The 24419-nt window shown below is 51.7% G+C and overlaps 1 protein-coding gene across 1 annotated transcript in view; it reads right to left on the bottom strand.

Annotated features, from left to right (window-relative positions):
- The window catches only part of SPEF2 (sperm flagellar 2), a 127444-nt gene extending 117408 nt beyond the window's left edge, over positions 1 to 10036 (bottom strand). The window contains exon 1 of the mRNA XM_073543926.1: positions 9903 to 10036. Within this exon, the coding sequence (XP_073400027.1) occupies positions 9903 to 9960 (58 nt within the window). The 5' untranslated portion in view covers positions 9961 to 10036. The remainder of the gene's footprint in view (positions 1 to 9902) is intronic.
- Between the last annotated feature and the right edge of the window lie 14383 nt (positions 10037 to 24419).

Below are 24419 nucleotides of genomic sequence, written 5' to 3'. Positions count from 1 at the left end.
AGAAGTGATTTTGGCCCGGTATGCGCTGACACCAGAAGCATACCGCCAAAAGATCCGCGGACTTATAATACGCGTAACCGATACCCACGCTGAATGGGCCTGTAAATTACGGCGGTCACTGCTACTGTGGGTACAAGGGAGCCAAGCAACCACTAAGGAGGACGTCCTCCAGCTCTTCTTGTTAGAACGATTCTTTAATGGACTAACCCCCGAGACACAGGAATGGCTTCGGGATAGGCGGCCAACGACTCTTGAGGAAGCCACTCGTCTGGCCGATGAACATCATGATGCCAAGAGGCCTCAGTTGTCCGGATCAAAGATGGTTGCTAGGGGCCTGCCCATGGACCTGGAGGGCCCCAAACCACCGAAGATTGTAGGGGTACCAGCTAGAATCCCGGCCTACCACAGTCCCCCTGGGGAGCGATGCCACACCTGCCGTCAGCTGGGCCACCTGCAAAGACAATGTCCCAACCGGACTCAGCATACCCAGTGGCCAAAGGCGGGAACAGCTACCTTCAGCCGGGCTGCTGTACACTGCCACCAAGGAAAAGCTGACCCGGCATTGGGGGCTACGACTAACCAAGGGGTGGAAGAGATGGAGGAAGTGCTGCATGAAGTAGACCACGTGCAGGCAGCCCGGGCAGATAATCGACAACAGCATCGACAGGTCGTGTGGGTTAATGGGAAACGTATGCAGGGACTAAGAGATTCCGGGGCAACTTTGACCCTTGTGAAGCCTCATCTCGTCCGGGACAAAGAGAAGACGGACCGGACAGTGGCAGTACGTGTAGCAGGGGGAGCCATACATCGACTGCCCACTGCCAGTATTCACCTGAACTGGGGAGTCGGGGATGGCCTTGTTGAGGTCGGCTTGATGGAGGATTTGCCTGCAGACGTCTTGCTGGGAAATGACTTGGGGCTCATGTTGTCTGCATTCTCGGTTGCCCCTCTGGTCCCCCCTGTGACCACCCGGAGACAAGCTCGAGCTGCGGAGGCGGAATCACACTCAGAGGAGGTCCAGGTAAGACATCCCAGCCCTACATGTATTCCCATAGCCAGACACATTTCTTGGGCCACCCCAGATGAATTTAAGAGGGAGTTACTTGAGGATCCTTCATTGTAGGGATATCGTGGGAAAGCACAGGAGGGGAGAGGAGTACTGGAAGGGGAACAGTTTGTATGGAAGCAGGGACTTCTCTACCGGATCACAGAGCAGCACCACACAGGGACGAGCCCCACTATAAAACAACAGCTGGTAGTTCCCAAGAAGTATAGGCAGGAACTACTGCGAATCTCTCATGATATACCCTTGGCTGGGCACTTCGGCGTCAGTCGCACCAGGCATCGTCTGACACAAAACTTCTTTTGGCCGGGGGTAACCTATGATGTTCGTCAGTACTGCCAGACCTGTGACAGCTGTCAGCGCATTGGCAAGAGGGGGGATCGATGCAAGGCCAAATTACGCCCCCTCCCCATTGTGGAGGAACCATTTAGCCGAGTAGCGGTCGATCTGATAGGGCAGTTAGCCAAACCCAGTCCGTCTGGGAAAAAGTATATATTGACAGTGGTAGATTATGCCACACGGTATCCAGAGGCGGTTGCATTACCTAACATACTGGCAGAGACGGTGGCGGACGCCCTGCTTCAGGTTTTCTCACTGGTTGGATTTCCCCGGGAGATTATCTCGGACCAGGGTACCCAGTTTACAGCAGAGGTGACCAACTGTGGAAGCTGTGTGGCGTAAAGTCCATTAGAAGCGCCCAGTACCACCCGCAAACCAATGGGTTGTGTGAACGCTTTAACGGGACATTAAAACAGCTCATTGGGACTTTTACCAGGACCTACAGGGACTGGGAGAAATTCTTGCCACCCCTCCTGTTTGCCTATCGGGAGGTGCCCCAAGATTCCACGGGGTTCTCCCCGTTCGAGCTGGTATACGGGAGACGGGTAAGGGGACCCCTAGACTTAGTGCTGGAACACTGGGAGGGGGAGGGCCTCATAGAAGGGGTACCTATTGTACCCTATGTGCTGGAATTCCGTGACCGCCTACAGGCGCTGACCCAGGCTGTACGTGAGAACATGCAGGCGACCCAGCGGCGCCAGCGCGTATGGTACGATCGGAGGGCCAGAGAGCGCACCTTGAAAATAGGACAGAAGGTCCTGGTGTTAGAGCCCACTAAGCAGAATAAGTTCCAAGCTGCATGGCAGGGGCCCTACCAGGTAGTGGGGAAAATAGCCGACAACCTATAATATCGCCGATTGTGACGACCCCAGGGTTATCCGCATGTTCCACGTGAATATGCTGAAGCCCTACCGGGAGCGCCCTGAAGAGGTAGTGACCATCTGTGCACCTGAAGCAGAGGATTTAGCCAGACTTCCCTTGCCGGATGTCTTAGGGGAAAGAACTCAGTCTAAAACATGGGACCAGGTACACTTGGGTGAAGACCTAGGCCCCCGGGAAAGACAGCAGGTGGAGGCGTTGTTGAGGCTGCGACAGAGGATGTTTTCGAGGAGACCAGGGTACACTCGCCTGGCACAACACAAGGTTGAGACCCAGGATCAGACCCCCCTGCGACAAAACCCCTTCCGCGTCCCTGAGTCTGTACGAGAGGGGATGCGACAAGAGATACAAGAGATGTTGCGTTTAGGGGTCATTGAAGAGTCAGATAGTCCCTGGGCACCCCCTGTAGTGTTAGTGCCCAAGAAGGATGGGACTACACGGTTTTGTGTAGACTGTCGTAAGCTCAATGAGAAAACAGTGACGGATGCATATCCCATGCCGCGTGTGGATGAATTGTTAGACCGGCTGGCGGGGGCAAAGTATTTGACCACCATCGATCTTTGCAAAGCCTACTGGCAGATTCCCCTTAGTCCTGACGCTATTCCCAAGTCGGCATTTGTCACCCCGTTCGGCTTATTCCAGTTTCCAGTTATGCCATTCGGGATGAAGAATGCCCCGGCGACCTTCCAAAGGCTGGCTGACCGGCTTCTGGATGGTCTCCAGGACTATGCTTGTGCCTACCTGGACGACATCGCCATCTACAGTGCGACATGGGAAGAGCATCTAAATCACCTAGAGACAGTATTGGACAGGATCCACCAGGCCGGAATCACCCTGAACCCAAACAAGTGTCATGTTGGCAAAGCAGAGGTTCAGTATTTAGGGCATTGGGTGGGAAGTGGGAAACAGCGACCAGAACCAGCCACGATTGAGGCCATAGCCAAGTGGCCCATCCCACGCACTAAAACCCAGGTCATGGCGTTTCTAGGGACAGCGGGGTATTACAGGAAATTTGTTCCCAATTACAGCAGCGTAGCCAAGCCCCTCACTGATTTGACCTGTAAGAACCAACCCTGCCAGGTAACCTGGACCTCAGAGTGTGAGGAAGCCTTCCGCCAACTAAAGGACGCCCTCACCAATACCCCTGTATTGGCCGCACCCGATCCAACTACACGTTTCCTGGTTCATACAGACGCTTCTATGTTTGGATTGGGGGCAGTACTGAGCCAAGTCGGGCCGGATGGCCAAGAACACACGGTAGCTTACGTGAGTCGGAAACTACTGCCCCGTGAAGTAAGCTATGCGGCCATCGAGAAGGAGTGCCTGGCGGTAGTATGGGCACTCAAGAAGTTGCAACCATATTTGTATGGACGACAGTTTTCCCTCCTAACGGACCATAATCCCCTAGTCTGGCTTAATCGGGTCTCCGGAGACAACACCAGATTGCTGCGGTGGAGTTTAGCCCTACAACCTCTGGACTTCACCATCCACTACAGACCCGGCAAACAAAACGGTAACGCCGATGGACTAAGTCGACAAACGGAACTTGTACCAACCCCATAAACTTCGGTCATCCCCAAACCGTTCCGTTAAGGATCAGACTGTGCATGCCGATCGCGTCGCTGAAAAGGAGAGCCGTGTTACAGAACCACTCAGCACCCAGAATATGTTGTGCAGTTATATGTATGCATAATAGGTTCTATATGAGATGCTTGTCCTTAATGTATCAGCAGTGTCCGCCCTCCCCCCACCTTTGTAATTCCCACGGTAAACATCCACAGGCTCCGGCCACCTGCGGCTTTTGTAATGCATGTCTGGCCTGACGCTTGTCTATTGGCCTGCCCTCTGTATCTGTGTGATATATTCTGTGTCCTGTGAGTAAAGTGTTGTCAGACTGGAAATACATGGAGAAGCAGTGATCTTTTATATGCGCCCATGTAACCAAGGAATTCCAGCCAGCGTCATTCATTCAGACTCCAGCCAACGCAGAGCGGACCTCCGGAAACACGGGGTGGTACTGAAAGAGGGACCTGAGATAGGAAGCCCCCGTTACATTTATTATTTGTTATTGAACTTTAGGAGCTCTATATTTACTATTTTTGCTATGTGATTCTGTATTCCGTTATGAGGGCCCCTCCTACTGGACACTTTTGTTTCTTTTTTTGTATTTAATATTTTTAATGATCTCAAATAAAGTCTTTTGTTTTTATATTCATGATTCTCTTCTCTGGACTACATCTATATCCTCCTCATCTGTCTACCACCCTACCCGTCCTCTCCACAGTGCTGCACCGCCCTACATCTCCTCCTCATCTGTCTACTACCCTACCCATCCTCTCCACAGTGCTGCACCTCCCTACAGCTCCACCTCATCTGTCTACCACCTACCCGTCCTCTCCACAGTGCTGCACCGCCCTACATCTCCTCCTCATCTGTCTACCAACCTACCCATCCTCTCCACAGTGCTGCACCGCCCTACATCTCCATCTCATCTGTCTACCAGCCTACCCGTCCTCTACACAGTGCTGCACCTCCCTACATCTCCATCTCATCTGTCTACCACCCTACCCGTCCTCTACACAGTGCTGCACCACCCTACATCTCCTCCTCATCTGTCTACCACCCTACCTGTCCTCTCCACAGTGCTGCACCGCCCTACATCTCCACCTCATCTGTCTACCACCCTATCCGTCCTCTCCACAGTGCTACACCTCCCTACATCTCCATCTCATCTGTCTACCACCCTACCCATCCTCTACACAGTGCTGCACCGCCCTACATCTCCTCATCTCTATCTACCACCCTACCTGTCCTCTCCACAGTGCTGCACCTCCCGACATCTCCTCATTTGTCTACCACCCTACCCATCCTCTAAACAGTGCTGCATCGCCCTACGTCTCCTCATAATCTGTCTACCACCCTACCCGTCCTCTCCACAGTGCAGCACCGCCCTACGTCTCCTCCTCATCTCTGTCTACCACCCTACCCGTCCTCTCCACAGTGCTGCATCGCCCTAGGTCTCCTTCTAATCTGTCTACCACCCTACCCATTCTCATTCTCAAGCATGCAGCTCTGCACTAGCAGGGGAGCATTAATTAACCCTTTCACTCTCCATGACCAGCAATAACAGCCCCTTATCCTTTCTTGCCTTAGACCACCAGGGATGTGTCTGTTATACTTATGCAAGCAGAGACATGACACATACTCATCATGGGGCCCCCCAGGGACCAGTCTTTTAACACTTTCCCTGCACTAGACCCCCAGGGAAGGACTTATTAACCTCATTACTACTGGAGACCACCAGGGACAGACTCATTAACCCCATCACTACTGGAGACCCCCAGGGAGGAACTCATTAACCCTATCACTACTGGAGACCCCCTGGGACAGACTCATTAACCTCATCACTACTGGAGACCACCACAGAAGGACTCATTAACCTCATTACTACTGGAGACCACCACAGACGGACTCATTAACCCCATCACTACTGGAGAACCACAGGGACGGACTCATTAACCCCATCACTACTGGAGACCCCCAGGGACAGACTCATTAACCCCATCACTACTGGAGACCACCAACGACGGACTCATTAACCCCATCACTACTGGAGACCACCACAGACGGACTCATTAACCCCATCGCTACTGAGGACCCCCAGGGATGGACTCATTAACCCCATTACTACTGGAGACCATCAGGGACGGACTCATTAACCCCATCACTACTGGAGACCCCCACAGACGGACGCATTAACCCTATCACTACTGGAGACCCCCCTGGGACAGGCTCATTAACCCCATCACTACTGGAGATCACCACAGATGGGCTCATTAACCCCATCACTACTGGAGATCACCACAGATGGGCTCATTAACCCCATCACTACTGGAGACCCCCAGGGACAGACTCATTAACCCCATCACTACTGGGGGCCCACTGGGACAGACTCATTAACCGCATCACTACTGGGGACCCACTGGGACAGACTCATTAACTCCATCACAACTGGAGACCCCCAGGGACGGACTCATTAACCCTATCACTACTGGGGACCCCCTGGGACAGACTCATTAACCCCATCACTACTGGAGACCACCACAGACGGACTCATTAACCCCATCACTACTGGAGACCACCACAGACGGACTCATTAACCCCATCACTACTGGGGACCCCCAGGGATGGACTCATTAACCCCATTACTACTGGAGACCATCAGGGACGGACTCATTAACCCCATCACTACTGGAGACCCCCACAGACGGACGCATTAACCCTATCACTACTGGAGACCCCCTGGGACAGGTTCATTAACCCCATCACTACTGGAGATCACCACAGATGGGCTCATTAACCCCATCACTACTGGAGACCCCCAGGGACGGACTCATTAACACTATCACTACTGGGGACCCACTGGGACAGACTCATTAACTCCATCACTACTGGAGACCACCACAGATGGTCTAATTAACCCTATCACTACTGGAGACCACCACAGACGGACTCATTAACCCCATCACTACTGGAGACCCCCAGGGACGGACTCATTAACCCTATCACTACTGGGGACCCCCTGGGACAGACTCATTAACCCCATCACTACTGGAGACCACCACAGAAGGACTCATTAACCCCATCACTACTGGAGACCCCCAGGGATGAACTCATTAACCCCATCAATACTGGAGAGCCCCAGGGATGAACTCATTAACCCCATCACTACTGGAGACCCCCAGGGATGAACTCATAAACCCCATCACTACTGGAGACCACCACAGACGGACTCATTAACCCCATCACTACTGGAGACCCACAGGGACGGACTCATTAACCCTATTACTACTGGAGACCACAACAGATGGACTCATTAACCCCATCACTACTGGAGACCCCCTGGGACAGACTCATTAACCCCATCACTACTGGAGACCACCACAGATGGACTCATTAACCCCATCACTACTGGGACCCACTGGGACAGACTCATTAACTCCATCACTACTGGAGACCACCACAGATGGACTCATTAACCCCATCACTACTGGAGACCACCACAGACGGACTCATTAACCCCATCACTACTGGAGACCCCCAGGGACGGACTCATTAACCCCATCACTACTGGAGACCACCACAGATGTTCTCATTAACCCCATCACTACTGGAGACCACCACAGATGGACTCATTAACCCCATCACTACTGGAGACCACCACAGACGGACTCATTAACCCCATCACTACTGGAGACCCCCAGGGACGGACTCATTAACCCCATCACTACTGGAGACCACCACAGATGTTCTCATTAACCCCATCACTACTGGAGACCCCCAGGGACGGACTCATTAACCCTATCACTACTGGGGACCCCCTGGGACAGACTCATTAACCCCATCACTACTGGAGACCACCACAGAAGGACTCATTAACCCCATCACTACTGGAGACCCCCAGGGATGAACTCATTAACCCCATCACTACTGGAGACCCCCAGGGATGAACTCATTAACCTCATCACTACTGGAGACCACCACAGAAGGACTCATTAACCTCATTACTACTGGAGACCACCACAGACGGACTCATTAACCCCATCACTACTGGAGACCACCACAGTCGGACTCATTAACCCCATCACTACTGGAGACCCCCAGGGACGGACTCATTAACCCTATCACTACTGGGGACCCCCTGGGACACTCATTAACCCCATCACTACTGGAGACCACCACAGAAGGACTCATTAACCCCATCACTACTGGAGACCCCCAGGGATGAACTCATTAACCTCATCACTACTGGAGACCACCACAGAAGGACTCATTAACCTCATTACTACTGGAGACCACCACAGACGGACTCATTAACCCCATCACTACTGGAGACCACCACAGACTGACTAACCCCATCACTACTGGAGACCCCCAGGGATGGACTCATTAACCCTATCACTACTGGAGACCACACCGACGGACTCATTAACCCCATCACTACTGGGGACCGCCAGGGATGGACTCATTAACCCCATTACTACTGGAGACCATCAGGGACGGACTCATTAACCCCATCACTACTGGAGACCCCCACAGACGGACGCATTAACCCTATCACTACTGGAGACCCCCTGGGGCAGGTTCATTAACCCCATCACTACTGGAGATCACCACAGATGGGCTCATTAACCCCATCACTACTGGAGACCCCCAGGGACGGACTCATTAACACTATCACTACTGGGGACCCACTGGGACAGACTCATTAACTCCATCACTACTGGAGACCACCACAGATGGTCTAATTAACCCTATCACTACTGGAGACCACCACAGACGGACTCATTAACCCCATCACTACTGGAGACCCCCAGGGACGGACTCATTAACCCTATCACTACTGGGGACCCCCTGGGACAGACTCATTAACCCCATCACTACTGGAGACCACCACAGAAGGACTCATTAACCCCATCACTACTGGAGACCCCCAGGGATGAACTCATTAACCCCATCAATACTGGAGAGCCCCAGGGATGAACTCATTAACCCCATCACTACTGGAGACCCCCAGGGATGAACTCATTAACCCCATCACTACTGGAGACCACCACAGACGGACTCATTAACCCCATCACTACTGGAGACCCACAGGGACGGACTCATTAACCCTATTACTACTGGAGACCACCACAGACGGAGTCATTAACCCCATCACTGCTGGAGACCCCCTGGGACAGACTCATTAACCCCATCACTACTGGAGACCACCACAGACGGACTCATTAACCCCATTACTATTGGAGACCCCCAGGGACGGACTCATTAACCCTATCACTACTGGAGACCCCCTTGGACAGTCTCATTAACCCCATCACTATTGGAGACCACCACAGACGGACTCATTAACCCCATTACTATTGGAGACCCCCAGGGACGGACTCATTAACCCTATCACTACTGGAGACCCCCTTGGACAGTCTCATTAACCCCATCACTACTGGAGACCACCACAGACGGGCTCATTAACCCTATCACTACTGGAGACCATCACAGACGGGCTCATTAACCCTATCACTACTGGAGACCCTCAGGGACGGACTCATTAACCCCATCACTACTGGAGACCACCACAGACGGACTCATTAACCCCATCACTACTGGAGACCCCCAGGGACAGACTCATTAACCCCATCACTACTGGAGACCACCACAGACGGACTCATTAACCCCATTACTACTGGAGACCACCACAGACGGACTCATTAACCCTATCACTACTGGAGACCCCCAGGGACGGACTCATTAACCCTATCACTACTGGAGACCCCCAGGGACGGACTCATTAACCCCAACACTACTGGAGACCCCCTGGGACAGACTCATTAACCCCATCACTACTGGAGACCCCCTCAGATGGACTCATTAACCCCATCACTACTGGAGACCCCCAGGTATGTATCAGCCACCCCTGATGCCCTCCACCTGGGAGAGCTGACAACTGTCATGTCTGCCTCCACAGCTCCCACAGTGATTGTCAGTCCGGCTGCCAGGTCTCCTGGACACAGGATGCAGACTTGGGGCACTACAAGTACCAGCATGTCCGGACAAGACTCACCCACGCGCCGGGACAGTCCCAGCTCCTCGTTCAGCCACTGGCAGATGATCTCGGTCATGGCTCCGCCGCTCCGGGGTCATCACCCGCCGCTCGGTATTCTGCTCTGCTCACCAGAGCCTCCAGGCCGCGTCCTCTCTCCATGACAACCGCAACCATAGCGACCGTTACCCAGAGCACAGGGCGCAGCGGCGAGTGCTTGTGGAGAGTGAGCGCAGCGCGCCCCCTGCTGGCAGCACAGTGTACAGCAGGCTGATGAAGGTAGTCAATAATAATAATTGATCATCATCATCAATAATAAAAAAAAACATACTTTTTGAGAAATATATTTTTTTTTAAATAAATATTCATATATATAAATTTATTTGATGGTTTTCATTTAAAAAAAATAAAAATTACACCCTCTGGTGACTTGTGATCACTTGTTCAATACACAGTAATACTGTAACATTGTAGTGTATGGTAAAATCAAGCCCGGCCGATGGGGTACAAACAGGGCAGGCGTGGGGGTCTTCAGCAGGCCAAAGACCACACCATTGGCACGCCATTTTCAACCAGTTAAATGCCGCTGTCACAATTGACAGTGGCATTCGAGGGGTTAAACGGCAGCAATCGACGCTGGCTGTAAGACGCCGCTGCTGATCCCGCTCCATGCATGCAGGGTGCACAAGGGCTGAGTGGCCCCTCCCGACCCTTACATAGGACTGCCAGTTGCTGGCACCAGCTCTGTTTATTCTCCACCATCTGTGTATCTTATATATTATTTTACATCTTAATTAACATTTGACTCTGATGGATATTACGTTCTATAGTCCATACACCAAATGATTTAAAGTCATGTAGATTGGGATAAAAATAAACTTTTTTGCAATTGGGTATCATTAAATATTTTGCACCGTTTGGCTTTCACAGGCTCTTTGATTTAAAAGCTCATTGCTGGCTGCAGAATGAGTCAACTGAGGATCCATCAGTGAGCTCCTACTGATGTAGAGTTTCTAACTTTTTTTATTCCCTTCCCTCTCCGAGCTCAGAAAAAGAAAGAAAAAGTTATAAGTTCCCAGTGGGATCGAGCTCAGTTATGCCAATACATTTTTACTAATGAAACCCATTTGCAAACATTATTATTACCCAAAAGTACATGACTCAGGTAATAAAAAAGTACCCCACAAGGTTAATCATAGGGACTGGTCTAATGTAGTGAACAGGTTACCCATTCCTGGCGTCTAGGGGTTAAAGGGGTTTAACTATTCCATATGAGGGAACGGTGAAGGCTGCAGATGATCGGCGGCGGCTGATTGGCTGCAGCACTCATGTGACATCTGACCGGAGCTTCCTGCTATTCCTGTTATTCTCTACTTGGTCTAGGAATGTTAAAGGGTTAATTTGAGTCTCCCTGGTGGTCTAGAACTTTAAACACGGTAATTTCAGCATTCATGGTAATATAAAGCTATTAGAAGTTAATGTCTGAGTCCCTGGTGGTCTTGTGCAGAAAAGAGTTTGTCTGAATCCCTGGTGGTCTAGGGAAGAGTGGGATTTATATCTGAATCCATGGTGGTTTTGGGCAGAAAGAGGCTTTGATTTAAAGCCCTGGTGGTTTAGAGCAGAATGATGTTTATATCTGAATCCCTGGTGGTCTAGGGAAGAATGGTGTCATGACCCTGGACAGGATGGTTCCGCTTCCATCCTGGTCAGGTCAGGGTTAACTTTAGTTTGCTTCTTTTTGGCTCTGGGGTGGCTATTTAATGTTGGTAGTTCCTGGGCCTGGTGTAAGTGATACTTCCGTATACTCGGTTTGTGGTTGCTGACTGAGGTTACTTCCGTAATCGTCGTGGCTCTGTGCTTGTGTGCCTTGCTGTGTGTGACCCGGCTTGTCCTGACTCTCGCCTCTGTATCCTGCTTTGTACTTGTGGCGCCCCGAGGCTCAGTCGCCACAGAGGTACTGCACCGCCTCCTGAGGTGTGGTATCCCACCATCCAGGTAAGGTGGAGACTCCTGACCACACTCCAACACCTTCACCCCACACCACAAAGTAGTGTAGCAAAGCACCTTCGGCGGCTCCCTGCTTGGAGTATAGCAAAGCGCCATTGGTGGCTCCCTGCTTGGAACACAAAACGTGCTGGGAGGTGGGTGGAGTTAGATTACATTACAAGGAGCGGGAAGAGTTTAGGATGAGAGGTCAGTTGGTTAGAGAGTTGGAGAGAAGAAGATCCCCGGAGAGAGGGATAGATGGATGGAAGTGCTGCAGCAGATCCCAGTGACCTGGGTCTGCTGGCACGAGAAAGGAAGAGAGAGAGCAACAAAGACTGAAAGCCTGATTCTCCATAGAAAGAAAGACTAGTACGGTACGTGAGGAGTAAAAGAGAACAGAGGACGTGGGTGAGAAGAGAACCCTTCCTAGAAGTTCCAAGCGCAAGGCCGGGGCCCGATCCCCGAGGTTGTACGGATACTAATGGTCCTGCAGCAGACACCGGAGGAATAGAAGTAGTGACCACTTTATTCCCACACAAGACTTGGGGGCACAACAGCAACTGGATAGTGAGCCGGGACTTAGTAGCAAGAAGTCCCTGAAGCAGGCTACAGCTGTCTGCCGTACAAGTAGAGTTCATAAGAACATCGGACAGGAGGAACTCCAGTGTAACTCAGTACTAGGAGTACTTCATTTAAAGGTGCTATAAGAGGAGACGTTCAGAAAGGCACATTTTGGCGGAGTGTTGGAAGGAAGTATTCCATCTGGCCTGGAGGTTGACTGAGTCCCTGACCCGGAGGACACGGCACGGAGGCAGGCACCTGTGTGTACAAAAGACTGTGAGTAAAGCTTTGGAACTACATGCTCTGGTGTCCTCCACTTATTCCTGCGCCAACCTGCCCAGCACTGCTACATCTCTTGCACCTGACACTACATCATCTAAGTGTCACTTCACCTACACTGCCCTGGGACTACAGCCCTGCCTGTGAAGGGTTATAACATCATTGCTGCACCACACCATCTGTCCCAGAGGATCTGTCTGCAGCGTCGGCCTAACATCTACATTGCCGAACACCACAGGTGGCGTCAAGAACAGGATGACGAGACCCGATGCCATCGGGTTCTGTGTGCCTAAGACTCAAATCTTTTGAAAATGTGCAGAAGACCCAATTTAATAGACTGTGAAATGAATGTTAAAAATGGCCGCCGGTGCGATGAAGAAGGGCGTGATAATATGGGTGGTCCTAAGAAAAGATCGCGGACTGTCCTGGGCCTCCCCTGTCTGAACTTCTATGCGACAGCAACATGGCCCACCCCCCGAGGGGTTCGTATACTGGCTTGGTATGGAGGAGTAGGAAGAAGACGCTGCCCCCAGAAGGAGGAGCGGAAGCCAGTGGTGGGAAAAGAGCCCAGGAAGGAGGAAGAACGCCAGAACACCATCTTGGAAGGAGAAGGGAGGAGGCCTGTGGAGCGAGCGGAGGTTGAGTTGGATCTCCCCGGCGCCATGGCTGAAGGCTCCGACCCCGTCTCCGGGATGAACCGCCAACAGCTGGAGGATGAGATAACCCAGCTGACGTGCCGCCTGCGACTGAGGCAGGAAACATTATGGACATTGAACCTGCAGCGCGCCCAGGAGGGGCCTGCACCTGCGGTACCCGCAACACCGGTAGCTGTCACCACTGCAGCGGATCTCCCCCCAGGAAGACCCGGTAGCACCTGAGACGGCTGCAAAGACCCGGCAGCGTCTGTGGGCATCTCCCTGCCGCTCCATGTTGCCAAGGGAGCCGAAGCGGAGGAAGAGGAGCTCCCGCCTGGACCTGACGCAGCAGCGCAGAGCCCAACGGAGACCCCCGCAGACCGGGAGCTGCCAGTTGTTCCATCGCCGCCTCCGGTATTTGACCGGGCCGCCATGACCATCGCCGCTGCCACCGGTAACCCCATCGTACCTGTACCGGACCTGAGACAACGCCGCCGGGAGGCACCAGGTATAGATCCGGGCCCTCCTAATGGGTTACCCCCTGAATTTACATTGTCGGAGGCTGGCCTGCGGGAGCTTGAAATGGGGATGTTGGACGAGCCATCCAGGGGCAGCAGGCTGTCGGAAATGGGGAGGTGGAAGAGGTCCCTACTGAGAAGGGTCCGGCTGGAGCAGGCGCGCCCGATTCGACACCTTCGGGGCTGGGAGGAATCCAGGCTGCTTGGGGATATCGAAATCCCTTGCCACAAAGCCCCCGTGTGGCTTCCTACCAACGCCAACAGGCCGCAGCGTCCCAAGATGTCAGGTCCCGCCCCAGAGCAGCAGTACCACCCGTACGGGAGGGACAGTATCCATTAGTGTCAGCTGCTACTTTTACTGCACTCCCGGTGGCAGGGGCATCATCAGCCACCGTTGATATCACCACCCCTGCTGTACCTCAAGCAGCAGCCATGCCAGATGAGAGCATCCAGAGCATCTCCCCTGGAAGCAGCCCAAGCAATCAGCTTCCAGAACCCCAGGAGGGGACCACCACTAGTAACTTACAGTTAACTAACTGCTGCCCAGGAGGGTATTTGCACCATTGTGTTTGTTTTTTCAGTTTTTTCTAATATTTTTCTATTTTTGATTATGATGTTTATTTGTTGATCCCGTTGTTGCCCAGTTTTATTGGCAGCGTTTTGCATACTGGAACTGTGGAGATCATGGACGCTGAGTGATCCGGAACTGTCATTGTAAATAGTTTGCACCTCTTTAGGTGCTCTCTCTTGGTTTTACATAGGAACCTTCCCTTGAACAAGGACTACCTCGTTATAAGGACATTTCCAGACATGATGGCCGGACCAATGTCTATTCTTTGCACTTATGAATAATGCTTAGTATTTTTGAACAGGAAACTAGAAAGTGATAATGTGTAGTAACAGTATTAATGACAGATTTTATAGGGTTTAATTGAGAAAGAAATATAGTGGATGTTTTGCAATACGTGAATAAAGATGTGAGAGTTGAATAAAGGTATGCAAGTGACGAACCAGGTGTTGACGGTTGTCATTCATTAAGAAAGTGGAAAGTGTAACAGATAACAGAAATGTGTCACTAGAAAATGTGTTCTGATAGTGAATTTGCTTCCATAGCACTTTGAATTAGGTAGCATAACTTTAAATATAGATAGACAGTTAACTTGTTTGCAACATTCAAGAAACAGTGCCTCCCACATTAGGAAGTTTAGCATAAGACATGTTTATTATGCAATATAAAAATTTTGTATGTTCCTGTATTGTCAACTGTGTTTGCCTTGCAGCCCGCGGACGTGCTGTGTTTAATGGGGGGGTATGTGGTGCCCCTGAGGCTCAGTCACCACAGAGGTACTGCACCTCCTCCTGAGGTGTGGTATCCCGCCATCCAGGTAAGGTGGAGACTCCTGACCACACTCCAACACCTTCACCCCTCACCACAAAGTAGCATAGCAAAGCACCTTCGGCGGCTCCCTGCTTGGAGTATAGCAAAGCACCCATTGGTGGCTCCCTGCTTGGAACACGAAACGTGCTGGGAGGTGGGTGGAGTTAGATGACATTACAAAGAGCGGGAAGAGTTTAGGATTAATAAGTCAGTCAGTTGGTTGGAGAGCTGGAGAGAAGAAGATCCCCGCAGAGAGGGATAGATGGATAGAAGTGCTGCAGCAGATCCCAGTGACCTGGGGCTGCTGGCACAGGAAAGGGACAGAGAGCAACATAGACTGAAAGCCTGATTCTCCATAGAGAGGAAGATCAGTACGGAACGTGAGGAGTAAAAGAGAACAGAGGACTTGGGTTAGAAGAGAACCCTTCCTAGAAGTTCTAAGCACAAGGCCGGGGCCCGGTCCCCGAGGTTGTATGGATACTAATGGTCCTGCAGCAGACACCGGAGGAATAGAAGTAGTGACCACTTTTTTCCCACACAAGACTTGGGGGCACAACAGCAACTGGATAGTGAGCCGGGACATAGTAGCAAGGAGTCCCCGAAGCAGGCTACAGCTGTCTGCCGTACAAGTAGAGTTCATAGGAACATCAGACAGGAGGAACTCCAGTGTAACTCAGTACTAGGAGTACTTCACCTAAAGGCGCTATAAGAGGAGACGTTCAGAAAGGCACATGTTGGCGGTGTGTTGGAAAGGAGTATTCCATCGGGCCTGGAGGTTGACTGAGTCCCTGACCCGGAGGACAGGGCACGGAAGCAGGCACCTGTGTGTACAAAAGACTGTGAGTAAAGCTTTGGAACTACATGCCCTGGTGTCCTCCACTTATTCCTGCGCCAACCTGCCCAGCACTGCTACCTCTCTTGCACCTGACACTGCACCATCTACGTGTCACTTCACCTACTCTGCCCTGGGACTACAGCCCTGCCTGTGGAGGGCTATACCATCACTGCTGCACCACACCATCTGTCCCAGAGGATCTGTCTGCAGCATCGGCTTACATCTTCATTGCCGAACACCACAGGTGGCGTCACGAATCACTTATAAACTTTCATCACCACAAGCACACTGAAACAATGGGCGCCCAGGGCCATGGGCCGGATCACAGCTGCCGTGACATCTCCTATTGAAGCTCATCGGGCCCGGTACCGAGTACCCCACAGCCCTGGGAGGGCGACCCATACTGTCCTGTCTCTCCCGGTTATCTGACTCCCTTGACTTGTCTCCTTTTACTTTGTCTTATCCCTAGGTACTACGCTCTTGTCTGGCTTTTGACCCTCGGCTTTCCTTGACCACGTGTACTATCTTTGCCTTGCGCTCTGTGCATTCAGTTGCCTTCCCTGCACTCGCACGCAGTGGCTCCGCCACCCTGCTCAGTGCCAGGTCCTGTGCTCACTGCTTAGTCTCAAGTCCTTGTGCACACTGTGCCTGGCTCCTTCTCTCCCAATGCTTGTTCAGATGGCCCCTGAAAGCGCCTCTGGACTGCGCCAGTGACACCACCGGTGTTATCACATTATCACCGACCCTATACCATTTTTCAGGGGGGTCTTGTTGTTTGTTATGGATCCGCTGCGTGCTCTGTCAGATCAGGTATCTTACCTGACTAAGATGATGCAGAACCTCTCTGTAGAGCAAAGAGCGTTGGTTGCTTCACACCAACAGGTGCAGAGGGAATTGGCAGATACAGTTAATACTGTTCGGGGTGCCTCTTCCTCGTCTGGCAATGTGGACTCAAGGGTACCGTGATATTTCCCTATCTTCCCCTGAACATGCTGTCAAACTTCCGGATACCTTTCTGGGGATAAGAAAAAATTCTGGGTGTTTAAGGAAAGTTGTAAATTACTTGTTTCTCTGCGTCCTCGCTACTCGGGTGATGAGAGTCAAAGGGTGGGGATAGTTTTTTCCCTGTTGCATCAGGGGCCGCAATCCTGGGCTTTCTCCCTATCCCCTACCTCCCCTTCGAGACCGTCTGGTGATCGGTTCTTTGGGTCTTATTTATGATGAACCTGATCATGTGAGATTGGCAAAGGACACGATTATGAGTCTTACCCAGGGAAAGCTCTCTGCTGAGTGGTACTGTTCCGAGTACAAGCGGTGGGCATCTGAGGTTTCCTGGAATCAGTGGCGTAACTACAAAGTTATGGGCCCTGGTGCGAACTTTCAAATGGGGCCCCCACTATGCCAAAATACATGCACATCTCCGCTCCATACACCTCGTACACGCACTGCTCCGCTCACCTCGTACACACGCAGCTCCGCTCACTTCGTACACACACGGCTCCACTCCGTACACCTCGTACACACATGGGTCTACACCTTGCGCACACACACGGCTCCGCTCACTTTGTACATAGGCGGCTCCGCTCCGTACACCTCGTACACACACGGCTCCGCTCACCTCATACACACACGGCTCCGCTCCATACACACATGGCTCCGCTCAGTACACCTCGAACACACATGGCTCTGCTCACCTCGTACACACATGGCTCCGCTCACCTCGTCCACACACGGCTCCGCTCCGCATACCTCGTACACACATGGCTCTGCTCACCTCGTACACACATGGGTCTGCTCACTTCGTACACACACGGCTCGCTCCGCATACCTTGTACACACATGGCTCTGCTCACTTCGTACACATATGGCTCCGCTCATCTCATACACACATGACTCTGCTCCGCATACCTCGTACACACACGGCTCTGCTCACCTCATACACACGTGGCTCCGCTCCGTACACCTCGTACACACACGTCTCCGCTAAGTACACTCCATACACACACAGCTGCGTTCCATATACCTCATACAAACACGGCTCAGCTCCATACACCTAGTACACACACGGCTCTGCTACATCCACCCTGTAAACCCCTCCTGACCCCACACATAAACTTACCCTCATCCAGCAGCTCACCATGACAACCAGGTCGGCAGAGTCCTGCATACACGAGGCTCCTGATCATGTGACCCCTGACTCCTCCCCTCCTGTGACCTCATCACAGGTCCTGTGTGCAGCCATTGCATCAGGCCAATTGCACTGCAGCCTGGCAGCCACTCAAAGCAAGGAACTGCACAGCCAATGAGTGGCTGCAGCTTCGCAATCGGGCCCCTAAACACTGTTCTGGGCCCCGAGTGTCCCTGATGCCCAATACCCAGGAGTCCTCTTCACTTATATGGGGGCTAATACCCCTCGGGGTATGCGATGAACGCCACCACATAGTAGCTGCGGTGGCAGTACTCCTTGCAGTAGGAGACTAGGTCTCCCTCCTGGGGGGGTCCTCTTACCGCCGCGAACAGACTGAGACAGAGACTGTAGTGCGTCCAACTGGTCCTCTTTATTGGCCGTCCTCTCGACGACCCACAGCACAACACAGCAGCTGCTCGACTCCACACACAGGCCCGGGTACCTTCACTTCCTTCCTTTCCTGTTTGACGTCCCTCGCGGCTCTTTCACTGTGACTGCCCTAACCCTACCACCACAGCGCTTCACCTGTCCGAGTCCATCCGTCTTGTGGTACCCCAGGCTCTCTGTCTGCGGCTTCTCCCGTCAGGGTCACCCCCCTGACTGTCTCTGTTGCCAGTCCCTTCCGGAGATTCTTCTTTGTCCACCTCTTCCTTTAGTCTTCTCCTCTTCTGCGCTCCTCTCCTGGACTGACCGCTTCTAGAACTCTCTGTCTTCCTTTTATCCCCCTCCTTGGGAATTCCCCTAGAGTCCTTGTAACCCCGCCCCCCATGACTGTGCGGTTTCGTTGCCCTAAGCTAATGTTCAGTCCTTTCCTCACAGCTCTCTACTGCCATCTTGTGGCCAAACTGCAGTACTACACCTTCCTACACTTCTGCTGTCCTTGGTCTCCCCCTAGTGGCAAAAACCCTGTACTACAACAACCTTCGCCCCTGTCTAGCTGTCTCCCACCTTCCTTTACAGCAGTCCATTTCCAGCACAGTGTACATTAACCCTTCCTCTGCAGACAGGTCCGTACGTCAGCCCACTTCCCCTGCACACTCTGTGCATTCGGTTGCTTTCTCTGCACTCACGCGAGGTGGCTCCGCCACCCTGGTCATGTGACTGCTCAGTGCCAAGTCATGTGCGCTGCTCACTGCTTAGTCTCAGGTCCTTGTGCACAGCGTGCCTTGTTCCTGCACCCCCTGATAGCGCCCCCTACGCAGGGCCAGTGACACCACCGGTGTCATCACAAATGGGATTTATTTCTGAATCCCTGGTGGTCTAAGGCAAAGAGGGGGTTTATGTGTGAATCCTTGGTGGTCTAGGTAAAAATGGAGTGCTGTGAGGAGGCAGTGGTGAGTCACTTTGGTTGGTACCAAGCTACGATTATGCATTGTCTTCATTGAAATTGCTCCTCCTCTGTATTCTTTATTACGGTGGACTGCTGCCCATCTAGCCGCAATGACTATTATCGCACTGTTCACTTTTCCAGTCATTGATACAAACTTACAGCATGATGTAATTACTTCATTTGTCATGTAATTAAGTTAAATATTTTTTTATACATACTTTATATTTCCAATATTACTAAGGCTATACTGATATTTACATTACTCGCAGCACTGTGAACTTTTTACCATGATTTAATGCATCTTATTATCATTGGTAATTGATATTATCTGTACAGCAGCCCCCATAATTGTGCTTGTTACTATGGATGCTTCTTAGTGTGCATTAATTGCTAATCCGGGTGACATATCCTGCCCCCTCACATATCATTGTTTTATATTACTTTTTTGTAACTTCTCCTTGGTTTTGTTTAATTATGTCTTTGTGTAATTATGTTTTATTATTCTATTGTTGTGTAATCATGTTTTAATATTCATTAATAAAAGATCATATTGTATTCTTTTTTCTGTGAATACTTCTCTTTTGGTTTATGCTTTGTGGTTTGGGTATTCATAGCACCGCTGACTGACTTTCATTTATAGTATTTCATTTCTACAGTGCCCTGGAACTTTTGAACCTTTTCCCACATATCATGCTTCAAACATAAAGATACCAAATGTAAACTTTTGGTTAAGAATCAACAACAAGTGGGACACAATTGTTGGAGGAAATTTATTGTGGAAATTCAAAAACTGTAAAGTGGGGCGTGCAATATTATTCGGCCCCTTTACTTTCAGTGCAGCAAACTCACTCCAGAAGGTTCATTGTGGATCTCTGAATGACCCAATGTTGCCCTAAATGACTAATGATGATAAATATAATCCACCTGTGTGTAATCAAGTCTCCGTATAAATGCACCTGCTCTGTGATAGTCTCAGGGTTCTGTTTGAAGCACAGAGAGCATCACGAAGACCAAGGAACACAACAGGAAGGTCCGTGATACTGTTGTGGAGACGTTTAAAGCCGGATTTAGGTACAAAATGATTTCCAAACTTTAAAAATCCCAAGGAGCACTGTGCAAGCGATCATATTGAAATGGAAGGAGTATCATACCACTGCAAATCTACCAAGACCCGGCCGTCCCTCTAAACTTTCATCTCAAATAAGGAGAAGACTGATCAGAGATGCAGCCAAGAGGCCCATGATCACTCTGGATGAACTGCAGAGATCTACAGCTTGTCAGGAACACCGCACTGTACTTGCTCACTGAGCCAGTGCGCGTGTCCTGAGTGTCAGCGCCGGCGTGCAGCCTCCGCTGAGCAGTGACTCACCCGCAATGTAGGGGTACCGGGGTCAGGTACAGCCAGAAAGTACCGATGCACAGGACCTGTGGATCAGGGCCGGACTGGGACTAAAATTCAGCCCTGGCATTTGAAGTTACACAGGCCCACTAGTCACATGGTGACTATATAATATCTTTGTACACTTGTAGTTTACAAGAAGTGAGGAGATTAACACGACTATATAACATGTAGTCACAGCTGTGCTCAGTATTTCAGCTCAGTCCTATTTATTGCTTTTAGGTACAGTACTCCTCCCAAAGCTCTGTCCCCTTTTGTATGCATGATTCCAGAATTCCTGGCAGAACTGCTCTCTATTGGGCAACCAGACCCCCTGGTCATAGCTGCCCCTATCATACCTCCCAACTTTTGAAGAAGGGAAAGATGGACAAAGACTGCGGCGCACGCCGCTGCAAATTTTTGGCCACGCCCAGCCACACCCATTTCACAACTAGTCACACCCATGTCCACACCTAATCGCACCCATTTAGCACTGCTGATCACACTGACTGGTACTGAGAGCACAGTGGCTGGCATTATGGGCACACTGACTGGCACTAAGGAAGAGAGAAAACAGAGAGAGAGAGAAAAAAGAAAACAGAGAGAGCGAGAAAGAAAGGGGAAAGAATGAAAGAACAGAGAGAGAAAGAAAGAAAGAAAGAACAGAAAGAAAGAAAGATTAGAGAGAGAAAGAAAGAACAGAGAGAGAAAGAAAGAAAGATTAGAGAGAGAAAGAAAGAACAGAGAGAGAAAGAAAAAGAGAGAAAGAAATAAAGATTCTATAAAGATACTATAGCAGCCCGGCTCCCATTGTAGTGCCCACCTGAGCCTCCCGGTGCAGGACCTATCATGATCCGCTCACATGGCCGACATCCCCGATTCCAAGGCGATCCTGCTGTCTGCGCTGTCGGAGGAGGACACGGTGATGGATGTGAAGCATTCCTGGTTCCGTCACAATCTCCTCAAGAAATTATCTCATTTTCAGCTTCCAGCACATCACTTCAGGTGGAACGTCATGTGTGTGTTTTAAAATGCTCCTCGGGGCTCCGCCGTGTACTCCTGTGTCCATGGGAAAAGCACGCTTTGTATGCTTCGTACACACTTGGCTCCTCTCCGTACATCCCGTACACATATGGCTCCACTCCATACACACACGGCTCCACTCCGTCCACCTCGTACACGCGTGGCTCCGCTCCGTACACCTCGTACACACGGCTCCGCTCCGTACACGCGCAGCTCCTCTCCGTACACCTCGTACACGCGGCTCCGCTCCTTACACCTCGTACACGCGGCTCCGCTCCTTACACCTCGTACACGCGGCTCCGCTCCGTCCACCTCGTACACGCGGCTCCGCTCCGTCCACCTCGTACACGCGGCTCCGCTCCTTACACCTCGTACACGCGGCTCCGCTCCGTACACCTCGTACACGCGGCTCCGCTCCGTACACCTCGTACACGCGGCTCCGCTCCGTACACGCGGCTCCGCTCCGTACACCTCGTACACGCGGCTCCGCTCCGTACACCTCGTACACGCGGCTCCGCTCCGTACACCTCGTACACGCGGCTCCGCTCCGTACACCTCGTACACGCGGCTCCGCTCCGTACACCTCGTACACGCGGCTCCGCTCCGTACACCTCGTACACGCGGCTCCGCTCCGTACACCTCGTACACGCGGCTCCGCTCCGTACACCTCGTACACGCGGCTCCGCTCCGTACACCTCTTACACACGCGGCTCCTCTCCGTACACCTCTTACACACACGGCTCCGCTCCGTACACCTTGTACACACACGGCTCCGCTCCGTACACCTCTTACACACACGGCTCCGCTCCGTACACCTCGTACACACGGCTCCGCTCTGTACACCTCGTACACATGGCTCCGCTCCGTACACCTCGTACACACGGCTCCGCTCCGTACACCTCATACACACACAGCTCTGCTACATCCACACTGTAAATCCTGACCCCACACATACTTACCTCAACCAGCACCATGACAACAGCAAAGCAGAGTCTTGCAGACGGTAGAGGCAAGGCTGAGCGCACAGGACCTGTGATGAGGTCACAGGAGGGGCGGAGTCAGGGGTGACATGAACGGGGGTCTGGACAAAGGCTCCTGATCATGTGACCCCCTGACTCCTCCCCTCCTGTGACCTCATCACAGGTCCTGCGAACAGAGCGAGCAGGCAAGCGAGTGCGACACTGTGAGTGGCTGCGGGGGGGAGGGGGTCTCATGCTAAGGCGAGGATGGGGTGCGTGGGGGGGCGTGGCGGCTTATCTCCCTGCAGTGCGGGAGGAACTTGAAACTATCACCGCCGGCAGGAGCAACAGTGGCCGCAGCAGCTGGCAAGTGGCCCACGTTACAGCGGCCCAGCGGGAAAATGCCCGGTTGGTTATATTGCCAATCCGGGCCTGCTGTGGATGCTGAAATTTAGGAAGCCAGCATAGGACCTATGGTCATGTGAATGGTCATGTGACTGCAAGGGGGCGGGGCTTAGCGTCCTGCACACAGAGAAGGAAGAGAACTCAGAGTCCAAGCAAAGCAGAGGTTATGCACAGTACAGACCAGCGAGGTACAGGAGAGATAAACAGATGGGAGTTCAGACAAAGCCTAAGGTCATACACAGGATCACAGTACAGTACCAGGGAGGAGACAGAGCGGATAATCAGGGCCAAGCAGAGATCAAAACCAAACAGACATAGGAGGTACCAGGCAGAATCCAAAGCGATATCCAGAGAACAGACCGAGTCATACACAGAGAATCAAGTAACCAGAACACAGCACAAACACACTCAGGGGTCACCACACAATGCCAAGGGCGAGAGTATAACTGACAGGGATGGGAGCGTCCTGAGGCTATAAGAAGCCTCCCCCAGAACCAGGGAGAGGCCACAATCATAGCCCCAGGTGTGCAGGTAAGCCTGCACCGGGATCACAACCTTTAACCCCAGAAATGCCAGTCATCAGCACTGGTTCCAAACATTAACCCCACGTGTGCGAGTCAAACCCACACTGAGATCATGACACAGCTGAGGTGCGACAGTCTGTCCATAGGACAACAATCAGTCGTACACTGCAGAAATCTGGCGTTTATGGAAGAGTGGCAAGAAGAAAGCCATTTCTCAAAGATATCCATAAAAAGTGTCATTTAAAGTTTGCAACAAGCCACCTGGGAGACACACCAAACATGTGGAAGAAGGTGCTCTGGTCACATAAAACCAAAATCGAACTTTTTGGCAACAATGCCAAACGATATGTTTGGCGTAAAGGTGACACAGCTCATCACCCTGAACACACCATCCCCACTGTCAAACATGGTGGTGGCAGCATCATGGTTTGGGTCTGCTTTTCTTCAGCAGGGACAGGGAAGATGGTTAAAATTGATGGGAAGATGGATGGGGCCAAATACAGGACCATTCTTGAAGAAAACCTGTTGGAGTCTGCAAA

Source organism: Dendrobates tinctorius, unplaced genomic scaffold (genome assembly GCF_039654945.1).
Source record: "Dendrobates tinctorius isolate UK_male_01 unplaced genomic scaffold, ASM3965494v1 ptg000135l, whole genome shotgun sequence".
NCBI classification, from domain to species: Eukaryota; Metazoa; Chordata; class Amphibia; order Anura; family Dendrobatidae; genus Dendrobates; species Dendrobates tinctorius.
The sequence above is the reverse complement of the archived record's forward strand: the minus strand, read 5'-3'. Positions and strand labels throughout refer to the sequence as shown.